This window comes from Myxine glutinosa, chromosome 4, assembly GCF_964187855.1.
Source record: "Myxine glutinosa chromosome 4, kmMyxGlut1.1, whole genome shotgun sequence".
Classification (NCBI taxonomy): Eukaryota; Metazoa; Chordata; class Myxini; order Myxiniformes; family Myxinidae; genus Myxine; species Myxine glutinosa.
This window is the reverse complement of record NC_136264.1, coordinates 91,273,961-91,288,375: the sequence shown is the minus strand read 5'-3', so window position 1 is coordinate 91,288,375 and position 14,415 is coordinate 91,273,961. Positions and strand designations below refer to the sequence as shown.

At 46.0% G+C, this 14,415-nt stretch overlaps 1 protein-coding gene across 11 annotated transcripts in view; it reads right to left on the bottom strand.

Annotated features, from left to right (window-relative positions):
• LOC137424978 (monocarboxylate transporter 2) overlaps window positions 1–14,415 on the bottom strand; it is a 106,451-nt gene that overhangs the window by 16,214 nt on the left and 75,822 nt on the right. For all 11 annotated transcript variants that reach the window (XM_078776140.1, XM_078776139.1, XM_078776143.1 and 8 more), the window contains one exon: window positions 358–607. In XM_078776140.1, coding sequence (XP_078632266.1) covers window positions 358–607 — 250 coding nt within the window. The remainder of the gene's footprint in view (window positions 1–357; window positions 608–14,415) is intronic.

The window sequence follows — 14,415 nt, the reverse complement described above, 5'->3', positions numbered from 1 at the left end:
GTGGAACTGCATTTCTGAGGCAGTGCAATCCCACCTTTCCTCCAAAGCTTCAAGTGGGCCATGCAGAACCATATCATGTTATCATTGGAATCTTTACCTGTGATATTTTCTTGCCCCGATAACCCTCTATCTAATCTATCTTACAAAGTAACATGTTTTTCCCCACTGATTTATTTGACAATTCAATTCCTTCCTTGTTATGTTTACCTGTTGTCCCATTGTCTGTACGTTTTACCTTCTTCCCTCAGTCACATGCTCTTCCCTGAGGCTAGATTTTGAATAGGTGGAGGGGAGGGGGAGGGGAAACAATAATAAAGGAACACAAAGGAAGTTGTCTGTACATGTTGCACTTCTCACCGTGTTCGTGCTGGCAAGAGGGGACGCATAAGTGCTCCAGCAACACAACAGTGAAGCAGGATCCCGGAAAGTATCAAAAAGCTTCCACGCCAGCCAAACGAGTCAAATAGGAACTGGTTTAGTGGAGCTAGTGTGCTCAGGCCCACAGGGCTGCCAGCCATGGCTAGGCCATTGGCGAGAGGACGCCGTTTGAAGAAGTATTTCCCGATAATTGTGAGCGCCGGCTGCAGGTTGAATGCCAACCCCATGCCTAGGTGAAAACAAAGTGTCATCATCATGATCATAGATATGAATGACACAAAAGTTGTCTTACACTTTCATATTTATCCCTCAGTTTTATCCAATATACATTTCCTGGAGCAAAGTGGCACATTTTTATTGTATGTTCCTAAGAAATAGCTATATATTTGAAACAAGACCGGAAGTCTAACAGCGGCGTAGCTGGGCTCATAAAATATTATAAACCAGAAACACATATGATTAGCTTTTTAAACAGTCGTTAATGCTGCTTATAACATTAAACAAAGAAATTTGGACGAATACTGACATCCGTGAGGTAAGTTTTACTTAGAACTGAGCGAAGATGTACTGTAATCTATATACCCTACAAGGGTTGGGTAAATAACATGACCCTTCCTGCCACGAAAAAAGTGGCGTTTTTCGTAGCGGCCTTTTGAAACCTACCAATTAAGGTTTTGTTTTGAAAACCACCAATGAAACCCAATTCTCCTGCTGTTTAACACAAAACTGAAAGGGAGGAAGACCAGGGTGTGCTCATTTACCAACAAGCGAGATAGCGCTTGCCAAGCCAGCCGTTCCTTAATGGTTTTGAATGGAGTGCTTGTTCCAATGTTAAATTAAATCACTTGGTGATCTCTCCACAAGAAACTTGGTAAATGAACACACCCAATGTTCTTGAGACCCCGCCCATAGATCAACTGTAATCTATATACCCCAAAGATAAATGACCCTTCCTGCTGCCCCCGTAGTGAGCGGGTGAATGAAATGTTTGTCGGTAGAGTCAGCTGTCATAATGACGTCATAGACGTAATGACGTAGCGTGACGGCCAGACACAAAACTGTCACTACTTCAAAATATAGAAGATGATATATTTTAACCTCCAGTAACTTTGCAGTCACTACGAAGGGATTAGAGTTACGATTAGATTTACTATAATATTAACATTACGTTATCATTATTATGAAAATTATATTACTAAAAAAGAACCGAGGCTAATTCCTTACTTCCATGTTATTTGTACCGTACACCACTTATCATCGATTCATGAACCATATACCACTTCAATCTAGAAACTTTGCAATATCGACAATGGGATTGCAGTGTTCCGATTATATTTACTATATTATTAGTATTAACGCGATTATAATTATTACTAAAACAACACGACTGTATTAAGAAACCTGGGCTAATTTGTCCGAAGTGGCCTGGAGGTGAGGCACGAAGGCATGAATCCTCAGGCCTATAAATACTGTGTCGTTGAAAGATCCGTAACGTCTGTGCTTTTGATATTTGATGATCATTTTAACAATCAGTTTGTTTGTGTTTCACACGAAATGAAAAACGTAAAGGTAGAGCATGGCGATTGTGAAATATGACAGGTTCGACGATATGTTCGGCCTGAACGACATTTGAATCAAAATGCCGAAGTGCGGAGTCAGCCGTTGTACATCGTAATTACATCACCCTGTCATGTGACCAGATCCGCAGCTCTGATTGGTATACATTTGAGGAGACATAATACATACATACATACATACATACACTGTTCTAGACTGCTTTGCCCTATGGGCTACGCCATAAAAAGAAATTCTCTGTGACAGGTAAAGCCTTGGAGATTTGAATGATGAAACATTACAATGTGCCAACACTAATTAAAATCGTGGAACTCTATCTTAAATATGGCTCAGTTGTTGCAACTCAGAGCATTCAGAAGGGAATTTCGATGCAGAGATACCTGGTGTCGTAACACCATTCTCTCCTTCATTAAAAACTTTTGTGAAGGTAGGGTTTGTCCATGCATGCTTAAAAATGTTGTAGTGAGTTCATAAATTGTAATGGACAGCATTCAAAAGATGTGATTAATGATAAAAAAAAAGTAGATCTGTAATAATGTGACAATGTCACATGCTTGTACTTAACTTAAATATAATAAAACATGTGTTTTCTTTGTTCAGTTTTGTTTTATTACAAAAATAAATGTGTCATATATATATATATATACAGTCACATGAAAAATTAAGTACACCCCATGTAAAGTTCAGACTTTTTCAACATATTTCAACATACAGCTATTTGATCTTCATTTCAACAATATTGATAGATAAAGGTGATATAATATAACAAATATCATGAAACATTTATATTTTGTAGTCCATTGTATAATTTAAATAAACATAAATGCAAATTTCGCATGTGGAAAAAGTAAGTACACCCCTTCATTAATCACTACTTCAAATACCTAAAATTAGAATCAAGTGCACCAGCTCAGGTGCAAATGATTAGAACATCGTGAGAAAGGATCTTGGAGGAACCTGTCTTATTTAAACCTCAGACATTTAGTTTGGTTTGATCTTTGTTGTTGAAGTGTGGGGCATCACCATGCCTAGATCAAAAGAGCTCTCTGAGGCCTTCAGAAAGAAGGTTATAGATGCCTACGAGTCTGGGAAGGGATTTAAAAAGATCTCCAAACAATTTGAAATCAATCATTCGACTGTCCGGAAGATCATCTACAGGTGGAGAAGATTCCAAACAACTGCCAACTTGTTCAGGCCAGGCCGCCCCAGCAAGTTCAGCCCGAGAGCAGACCGCAAGATGCTGAAAGAAGTCTCGAAGAACCCCAGAATGTCTATATATATACACAAAGAATTAAGTTAAGCACCCCCCCCCCCCCCCCCGTTTTTTTACAACCTCGCACATTACAAGTTTGTTGTCGTCAAAACAGTGTAATATACCCATGATATTGCTATATTTTCTGGAGAAGTGATATTATGGTCACATAAAAACATAACAATCATGCCGTTTTCAATATTTTATTCTGAATAATTTAAGGTGAAATTTTTCGGGAATTTTAGGCATATTTTCACCTCAATTTAAGTATGGAGCTATAGGTCCATCACGGACAGTGTGGATGACGTTTATGTTTTCTAACGTACAGTCATTGTTCTGAGAAGACCTCTAGCGATCTTTGCGTCAATAACGTGTGTAGGACCCACGTGATCGGATCACTGACTCAACCAATCACTTTTTTTCACTTTGATCACTCACTTTCATCAATGGATAATTGCTAATGTCATACCAATCATTATTTGATCTCACATACCTTAGAATATATGCCAATGTATACATATACACAAAGAATATATATTAGGGGGTGCTTACCTTAATTCGTTGTGTAGGGGTGCTTAACTTAATTCTTTGTGTATATATATATCTATATACAGACTTGGCATTTAATATGGAATATATATTTTTTCTTGACTTGGATTTACTTTCTTAACACAGTATATCAATCTGGTGAGTTTCTTTTGCACTTTGGTGATTTATTTGTAAAAAGAACCATGTCACTGATTGTCTGTCGCAGCAAGAAGTCAACAACAGGATTATATCACAGGTGGCGTGGCAAAATGTACGGGCAGGTGCATTTCATGATTGGCTTCACAGTCGGGTATACAAGGGTTGTTGCGTTCTGTATTGGTGGAAAACAACTGCTGCATGTCTCCAAAAGTTATTGCCGCTTCCTCTGGAGATGGTCCGTCAACTCGACAATGCTGTTTGTCATGGAGTGGTGGCTTTACGAAATTACGGCATGAAACAGCGTGCTATTGCTCGGCAGTATGGCATCACTCAAGGTCAGGTGTCAAAGATCCTGAAACGAAATGCTCAGAGGGGTGTCCCTACTCCAATACCGAGGCCAGGACGTCCCCGCAGAACCACAAGGAGGGATGATCGCCAGCTGCACCGGTTAGTCCGCAATGGCCGTACCAAGTCAGCTAATCGGCTTAGGGATGAGTGGCAGCAACTGACAAATGTGCCTGTATCCAGAAGGCGAGTCAACCAACGACTTGTTCAAGCAGGCTATCGTGCCAGGCGTCCCCTGAGAAAGCCACGCCTGACCAGACGACACCGCCAGCGCCGATTGCAGTGGGCCAGAGAGCACCGTCAATGGCAGCCAGGACACTGGAATCACGTGATCTTCAGTGACGAGTCTAGATTTCTGGTCTATCGTCAAGATGGCCGCGTCCGAGTGCACAGACAAGTACATGAAGCCTACAACAAAGATTGTATAGTGCCAAGAGTCCAAGCTGGAGGTGGTGGGGTGACCGTTTGGGCTGCTTTTCATGCAGGGGGGAAAACTGACCTGGTTGGTCTGAATGGAAACCTGAACCAGTTCAAGTACAGGGCCATTCTGGAAGAAACATTGCTTCCATTTGCTCGTGCAGCCTTTCAAGGAAACTTTGTCTTCCAAGATGACAATGCACGCTTCATCGTGCTCGCATGATCCAACACTTTCTTGCTGACCGTGGTGTAGAGCATATGGAGTGGCCTGCCATGTCCCCGGATATGAATCCGATAGAGAACTTGTGGGCAGAATTAACGCGTCAAATCGACCACTTGGACCAGCAGCCGACCTCTGTGCGTGAATTGCAGCAGGTATTGTCACTGCATGGCAAGCGATTCCTGTCCAAACCTTGGCAAATCTCGTGAACAGCATGCCTCAACGTGTACGCGCTCTCCTGAATGCTCGTGGGGGTTACACGAAGTACTGAACTGTAATTTTACTGTCCGTAATCCCAGTCATAATTTAACTTTTGTTTTTGTTTAAAAAATTTTTTGGCTAATGTGCAAAATAAAGAGATACTTCTGGAAAACGTACAGAAGTTTAACACAGTACTGTCCATGAATTGAGTTCGATATCAGTTTACATCACTTTCAAGGATCAATTTATTTGTTTCGAAATGTCAAATGTGGTTTTTGTTTCTTTTAAAGGTCACATTAACAAAATCTAGAATAATTTCAACATAATTCCAATGAACTTTTGGTTCTAAGACATCTTGAAAAGCAAGGTCACCGCCACAAAAAAATATTCCATATTAAATGCCAAGTCTGTATATATATGTATGTATATATATATATATATATATATATATATTGTTACGCAACTGTGATTAACACCACAGTTACAGATGGCCGATTTGCGAGACTTTAACTCCCGAGGCGAAAACTCAATGGCGGATTCCAAACGCAACACAAAGTTAAACGCGCGGAATGGCGGACACGGCGAAGCTCCCCCTCCGCCGCCTTATCTATTAAAATCAAACACCCAGGAAACTGCGTTCAGATATATACAGAAAATAATATAAGGATTTATTATGGAAAAGTAAAGCCAGTGAAAAAGCCCGCCGGTAAATCTAATATCCTAGATCGGGACGTCCCCACACGACTGACAACAAACACAAAACGAGGGAGATGAATTACGAAAAGAATACGTCACGTCGTTCAAAAAGTACGCGGATGCGGCTTATCTGTTTTTCGTCGTCTTTGTGGCGGCCGTCCAACACCGCTCCTTTCGGCCCCGATGTACCCACGAGGCCTCGCTCCAAGTTCCACAAGCCCCGATCGCACACCACGAGGTCCCTCGCTCCAAGTTCCACAAGGCCTCGCTCCAAGCACCACGCGTCCGACGCAGGCCAGCGCGGGCACAAACTCCACTTGACCAGGGACAGGAAGGACTCCTTTGATAGCCACTCGACTCGACTCTCTGCGGGAGTGCTGGCAGCCCAGTGCTAACTGTTCAGTGCCAACTGTTCAGTGCCAACTGTTCAACGAACTGCTCCCACGAAATGCTGCCTCTGCTGAGTCCTGTGTGCCCTATGTGCTCGGTGTGCCACTGTTCAACGAACTGCCTCAACTCAGTGCCAACTGCCAACAAACTCTCTCTCTGCGAACTGCTGTAATGGCGTCCGACCGTCGCTAATATTGGTGGCCGATGACGTCACATTGGCGCACTCCTCAGCCAATCAAAAGCCTCCCAACTCACCGGTCACGCCCAGGTCACGCCCTCTGCGGCATGCTACTCCTGACATCTCCCGTCCGCGACCCCGCGGTCCTTGTGTAACACGTGCCAGGCGAGGCCCGTAGGCCCTGGAGGTGTAAACGGTGGCGGTGTATTGTGGCGGTGTTTTTGGCCTGGTTTCCTGCCCATTTATTACGAAGTCAATGTCAGGGAAAGGAATTATTTAATGTTGCGCTAAGGACCTAACTAATGTTTATGTGGTTTGCAGTGCCATAATGGACAAAGGTTTGACTACCAGGTGAGACTCACAGGGGCGTTACCTTTAATCCCTCACTATTTAACACTCGAACCTCCAGGTAGGTCCACAATCATACATCTTACCCCGACAAACGCCTAAACATCAAGAACTTATTACATGTAGAGTCCCTGTCACGACAGCCGAATACCTACCTATTCAGATCTACCTAGCTCTAGATGTTGCTCTACCAAATTCATAACACAGCCCCCCCCCCTGGAACCGTAGCTCCTGCAAGGTTCACCGCAGGCGCTACCATTCCAGCCTTAACACTTACTGTCACACACTTAATTAACCTATGAAATAAATCAGGAAGGGCTGTGGGAAGTGAGTCGGACTACCTACCTACACTTCCTTAACATGCTGAACCCCTTAACCATCATGCAAGTATGTACATTGTCTTCGTTGTTCCTGTGGAGGGAGGAAACAAACAACACACAACACTAACTTAACCACAAAACTTGACCATCTTTCCAAAACTCAAAACTCTAACCTTTGTACATACCCCAGTCTACAGACCGCGTCCCCCGGTGGATGCCACAAGACTCAACCTTACCTGCGGGGCCATCCCCAATGCATCCCCCTAAATTTCCACGGGCCCTGTCCAGATGTTACAGGTGAGTGACACGGCTCGGTGGATTTCGCCCACATTCATGCAACACAGACCCCTTAACCACTCATTCTCATTCCATAGGTCATCAAGGCATTTCAAAAATCAACAAAGCACTTATTTCAATACACCCCCTGCAGGACCATGGCATTGATGTCATTCACGTGTGTGTGCATTCCTCAACTAGGCAGCGGGGAGGTACCGCACAAAAAGATGGTGGGGCGCATCAGGCTGTGGTGCCCGCAGTCCCAAAAACAAGTCAACCGACTTACAAGTTCATTGCCCCCCCCCCCCTTTACCTCTTGGCCCCGTGACAGCCCAACAGCCCCTTTCCGCCGTTACCTCGCCGGTGAGGGTCTCCACACACACCAGGCTCCTTTGCCTCCTGCTTTCGCGCAGCAACACGGGTCACCGGGGGACTTCCTCACCCCGCGGCGCCCAACCAGACCCTCCACCGACGAGCTCCAATTTCCAGTTACCACCGGCTGCCAGGGGTAATTGCCGCAGAGGGGGGCCCGCAGGCATCGCTCCTCAGAGCTTGCTCTGTACCTGCGGACACACACACCTTCCCCACCCACAAGACCCCAAAACACACTTCCTCCCCCGCTGCCATTCAATTCTCCACACAACTCAGCACAATTTAGTACAATTCTTGGTGTAAAAGGTGTTACAAGGCTTGCCATGGCCTGCCACATGTGAAATCCCCCCCAGTTCACATTTAAACCATCACACATTTCCAAAAGCACAAGTATCGCCCCTCATTATCTCCAATAATCATCACTCACTCTCCAGGTTCCACTCTCACGACCACATCAAAACACCTAACCACAATACAAAAACATACGCCACCCACAAGACACTGTGGCTCCCATTCCATCCCCTCACCGGCCATGTCATCACTCTCACCCGCCTCCCAACTCCAATTTACATGTCCCCAATTTCCAAAGCAAGTCCTGAAGCCTGGGACAGTACTCCTCAAAACACTCACCTCAAGTGCAGGTAGTTGCAGGTTGGTCAGGTTCAAGAGTGTCATCCACCCATACAATTCCCAAAATTTCACATTGGGCCTACCAAATACTTCCAAATTTCTCTTTTGTTCCCACTACACTGGCAGGTATGTGGATCCGCATCCAACGGTGATCATCGCTACACAACTACCTATGGCCACGACAGCTCTGCACCTCTACCGTGCAAGGGTCACCGGGACAAGGTGAGCAGTCAAAACGCCAACATGGCCCATGAGTGTCCATAAGGGTGCGACCCACCATCCATCCTTCGGCCCCCCTGCGAGGAACACAGCTGCAGCAGCCCCAGCTGGCCAATGTGGTGAGCACTTGCTGCCACAACACACACTACCGCACACACAACCTCGGCCCTGGGGGGCACGGTCGCAGTGCATGGCATCCCTACAGCCACGTCCCCTGCACCTCCCCATCATCCCCCAGTCCGACTACAGAACTGCAGCCCCCCAGTGCTCACCCACACTTGACCACACCAAGGTCCAGTCAACAGCCATGCTCCACCAGGAGACTCACCCAGAAGACATGGTCCACACACCTCGGACATGCACAGCACCACGTTGACCCTCAGGCTACACAACTACATCCCCATAACCCCGCGTCCCAAATATCAGCACAGTTGCCCCCGCAACCAGTTGAAGCTGTGTCCTGCTACCTTATTAATTTTATCACAGCCTCCAACACTTTGGTCTACACACCTGGATCAATAATGGCGTCACTGTACAGTGTCCACCATGACATTTCAAAATCCACCCTTAAATTTGCATCTAACCCACAGATTACCCATGCCAAACATTTGTCACCTTTTACTAACCTCACCAAAGAAGGATGCTTTGCCATACACATGCCAGCCGAGCATGGCCCATATGCTCGGCTCGTTACACATCTCCCGATTCACATCCCCATGGCTCTCTTCCCAACCCGAGAGTCCATAAATCATAACGGAGCATCTGTGGAAGGTCACTCACACCATCACGTTCCACAGATGCCCCAATGGTTGTCCGGCAGGCTATCTCCATCCCTGTCCATTCGGTTTGACCCGCGTCCATCGACCAACACGGCATGGCAGGTCATCACATGCCAGTTGTCCCAAAGTCTCTGGAGGAGAATGCCAGGCCGCATGCCCGGGTGGTCACCACATCAGTCCCAAGTTGGCCGTCCGCAGTGCCACCACCAAAGCGCGACCCACAACACCTCCCCCTAGTGGTCCTCAATATTTGCCATCCCAGGCTTGAGAAACCACCTCGGACCTCCCTGGAGGTCTTAACCCCCACCAGGGTCCGGTGACCCTGCCGGCCCGAGTCGCCGGCTCGGACGGCGCCCCGACGGACAAGGGACGCCACACTCCACCAGACCCCCTGTGGGACCCAGGCCGTACCTCGACACCCAAGGCTGGACCCCACGTCCAAATCTCGCCATCACAGCCCCCCAGCTGGCTGGCATACCCAAATTTTGAAAGAGGCAACTTTTGCCCGAGGCCATCACCCATGACCTCTCCATGTCCAGATCCCGCAGCCCGGGGACCAATCCAAACCATGGCTGCTCCAAATCAAGTTCCCATTGTTAGTTTATTTTAAATTTTATTTTACAAATTTTCATTCCCACTGCCAAACCGCAGCTGCAGGGAACAACCTCTACCACCGGTTGTTCTGCCCCTCCCTGCAGTTGATCCAAATTCCCTACAGGGACCAAATCTCCAGAAGCTCTATCTCCCGATCCTCCAAGATCCAAATCCAGCCCGGAGCCAACACACTCCCCCAACTGGTTGTCCAATTTTGGAGCCTCTGTTTCCAAATAGCAGTGTACAGTGAGCGTCCCCTCGGTCATTCCAACCACCTCCTCGGACCAACTCACCTCATCACCCAGGCTCCTTTGGGCCTGAACCAGCTCTACCTCCATGGGACTGTCACAGGTCTCCAGCCGCTGGATCAAATCATCCTCATCATCATCATCATTACAAATCATTCCTGGCCCCGCCAGGCTTTGATCAATATCCCCAATAAATACCCGGTCCGGCTCTATCGCATGGACCCCCAAAAACTCTACCCCCTCTTGCTCCGCACCACCGCCCTGGTGCTGCACAATTCCAAATTCATCCCCCGGTTGGGGTGTTGTGACATCCACACAGTCCCGATAAACAACCAGGCCAGAATGTGGGAAACATTCCCCTTTCAATCCATTAATTTGGTCACTCATATCCTTCAGTCCTTCCCTCCATTCCTTCCCCTGCGACTCCATTTTATTTTCCATCCCGTCAATTTGTTCCTCCAATCGATCACTCATTCCCTTCATTCCTTCCCTACATTCCTTCCCCTGGGACTCCATTTTTCTTTCCATTCCTTCAATTTTGTCATTCAATTCCCGACTGGCTCGCTCACTGTTCTTTTCCATCCCTTCCATTTTTCGAAGCAATTGACCCAACATCTGGTCGGTTGTCGGGGCCGTTCCTACTACTCCCGACTCCCCGGTGGGGGAGGGGGATAAGTTGGTGCTCGGGACGAGGGAGGTTCCAAGGCTCACCTCTACATCAAATTCCCCTATTTCCGGCTCACTCCCAACGCTGACGGAGGCCTCGCTGCGTACTTCCATCTCATCAATTTCCGACATCCGCTTTCCGGAAGATTGTTTCCCGCGCGCGTATTTATTTTAATAATTCCTGAAACAATTTAAATTTGACGAAGACGCGATATCGCGCTCCGTTTGCCCGATTGATTATTAAATTTCTCCGCCTCGACTATAAAAATCTTGCGTTCGAACGTCGGGCGCAATGTACGCCCGACCGTGTCGATGTCTCGCCGCGGACAAAAAAAACATTTGTCCAACGGATTCGGATCCTACACTCCTGACACCACTTGTTACGCAACTGTGATTAACACCACAGTTACGGATGGCCGATTTGCGAGACTTTAACTCCCGAGGCGAAAACTCAATGGCGGATTCCAAACGCAACACAAAGTTAAACGCGCGGAATGGCGGACACGGCGAAGCTCCCCCTCCGCCGCCTTATCTATTAAAATCAAACACCCAGGAAACTGCGTTCAGATATATACAGAAAATAATATAAGGATTTATTATGGAAAAGTAAAGCCAGTGAAAAAGCCCGCCGGTAAATCTAATATCCTAGATCGGGACGTCCCCACACGACTGACAACAAACACAAAACGAGGGAGATGAATTACGAAAAGAATACGTCACGTCGTTCAAAAAGTACGCGGATGCGGCTTATCTGTTTTTCGTTGTCTTTGTGGCGGCCGTCCAACACCGCTCCTTTCAGCCCCGATGTACCCACGAGGCCTCGCTCCAAGTTCCACAAGCCCCGATCGCACACCACGAGGTCCCTCGCTCCAAGTTCCACAAGGCCTCGCTCCAAGCACCACGCGTCCGACGCAGGCCAGCGCGGGCACAAACTCCACTTGACCAGGGACAGGAAGGACTCCTTTGATAGCCACTCGACTCGACTCTCTGCGGGAGTGCTGGCAGCCCAGTGCCAACTGTTCAGTGCCAACTGTTCAGTGCCAACTGTTCAACGAACTGCTCCCACGAAATGCTGCCTCTGCTGAGTCCTGTGTGCCCTGTGTGCTCGGTGTGCCACTGTTCAACGAACTGCCTCAACTCAGTGCCAACTGCCAACAAACTCTCTCTCTGCGAACTGCTGTAATGGCGTCCGACCGTCGCTAATATTGGTGGCCGATGACGTCACATTGGCGCACTCCTCAGCCAATCAAAAGCCTCCCAACTCACCGGTCACGCCCAGGTCACGCCCTCTGCGGCATGCTACTCCTGACATCTCCCGTCCGCGACCCCGCGGTCCTTGTGTAACACGTGCCAGGCGAGGCCCGTAGGCCCTGGAGGTGTAAACGGTGGCGGTGTATTGTGGCGGTGTTTTTGGCCTGGTTTCCTGCCCATTTATTACGAAGTCAATGTCAGGGAAAGGAATTATTTAATGTTGCGCTAAGGACCTAACTAATGTTTATGTGGTTTGCAGTGCCATAATGGACAAAGGTTTGACTACCAGGTGAGACTCACAGGGGCGTTACCTTTAATCCCTCACTATTTAACACTCGAACCTCCAGGTAGGTCCACAATCATACATCTTACCCCGACAAACGCCTAAACATCAAGAACTTATTACATGTAGAGTCCCTGTCACGACAGCCGAATACCTACCTATTCAGATCTACCTAGCTCTAGATGTTGCTCTACCAAATTCATAACAATATATATATATATATATATATATATATATATATATATATATATATATATATATATATATATATATATATATATATATATATATATAAATATATATATATATATATACATATATATATATATACACATATACATATATACATATATATATATATACATATACATATATACATACATATATATATACATATACATATATACATACATATATATATATACATACATACATACATATATACATACCATACATACATATAGTCATATATACATACATACATATGTAATGTATACATACATAAGTAATACATACGTAATACGTTATACATACATACGTAATACATACATACGTAATACATACATACATAAGTAAGTATATAGTAAGTAAGTAAGTATACGTATAGTAAGTAAGAGTATGTGGAAACCAGAACATCACACCCATATGTGCTCATCGAACATCTCATTCCAAAATCATGGGCATTAATATGGAGTTGGTCCACCCCTTTGCTGCTATAACAGCCTCCACTCTTCTGGGAAGGCTTTCCACTAGATGTTGAAACATTGCTGTGGGGATTTGCTTCCAATCAGCCACAAGAGCATTAGTGAGGTCGGGCACAGATGTTGGGCGATTAGGCCTGGCTCGCAGTCGGCGTTCCAATTCCTCCCAAAGGTGTTCGATGGTGTTGAGGCCAGAGCTCTGTGTAGGCCAGTCAAGTTCTTCCACACTGATCTCGACAAATCATTTCGAGTGGACTTCACTTTGTGCATGGGGGCATTGTCATGCTGAAACAGGAAAGTGCATTCCCCAAACTGTTGCCACAAAGTTGGAAGCAAACAATCATCTAGAATGTCATTGTATGCTGTAGCGTTAAGATTTCCCTTCACTGGAACTAAGGGGCCAAGACCGAACCATGAAAAACAGCCCCAGACCATTATTCCTCCTCCACCAAACTTTAACGTTGGCACTATGCATTCGGGCAAGTGGCGTTCTCCTGGCATCCACCAAACCCAGATTTGTCCGTCGGACTGACAGATGGTGAAGCGTGATTCATAACTCCAGAGAATGCGTTTCCATTGCTGCAGAGTCCAAGCGGCGAGCTTTACACCACTCCAACCGACGCTTGGCATTGCGCATGGTGATCTTAGGCTTGTGTGCAGCTGCTCAGCCATGGAAACCCATTTCATGAAGCTCCCGAAGAACAGTTGTTATGCTGACATTGCTTCCAGAGGCAGTTTGGAACTCGCTAGTGAGTGTTGCAACCGAGGACCGATGATTTTTACTCGCTACGTGCTTCAGCACTTGGTGGTCCCGTTCTGTGAGCTTGTGTGGCCTACCACTTTGCGGCTGAGCTGTTGTTGCTCCTACACGTTTCAACTTACAATAACAGCAGGGCAGAAATTTAACGAACTAACTTGTTGGAAAGGTGGCATCCTATGATGGTGCCACATTGAAAGTGACTGAGCTCTTCAGTATGGCCCATTCTACTGCCAATGTTTGTCTATGGAGATTGCATGGCTGTGTGCTTGATTATATATACCTGTCACCAATGGGTGTGGCTGAAACAGCCGAATCCACTAATTAGAAGGGGTGTCCACGTACTTTTGGCGATGTAGTGTATGTATGCATGATATGAATATTCCTGAGATTAATTTCAAGGCAAACAATTTAAGTTAAATTATTGAGAGTTAATTTGACAACATACTTCAGTCTTCCTGCATCTTAAAATCATTACTCGGGTCCCTTAAATTCACAGAACTGACAAATGAGGATAGAAAGCAAAGCAAATCTTCTGTTAATAGTTTCCACAGCAATGAGTCTTCACATTGAAATTGAGCAAAGAATGAAGGAAGCTAATCTTAAACAACTCTGAAGAACACCAAATTTTA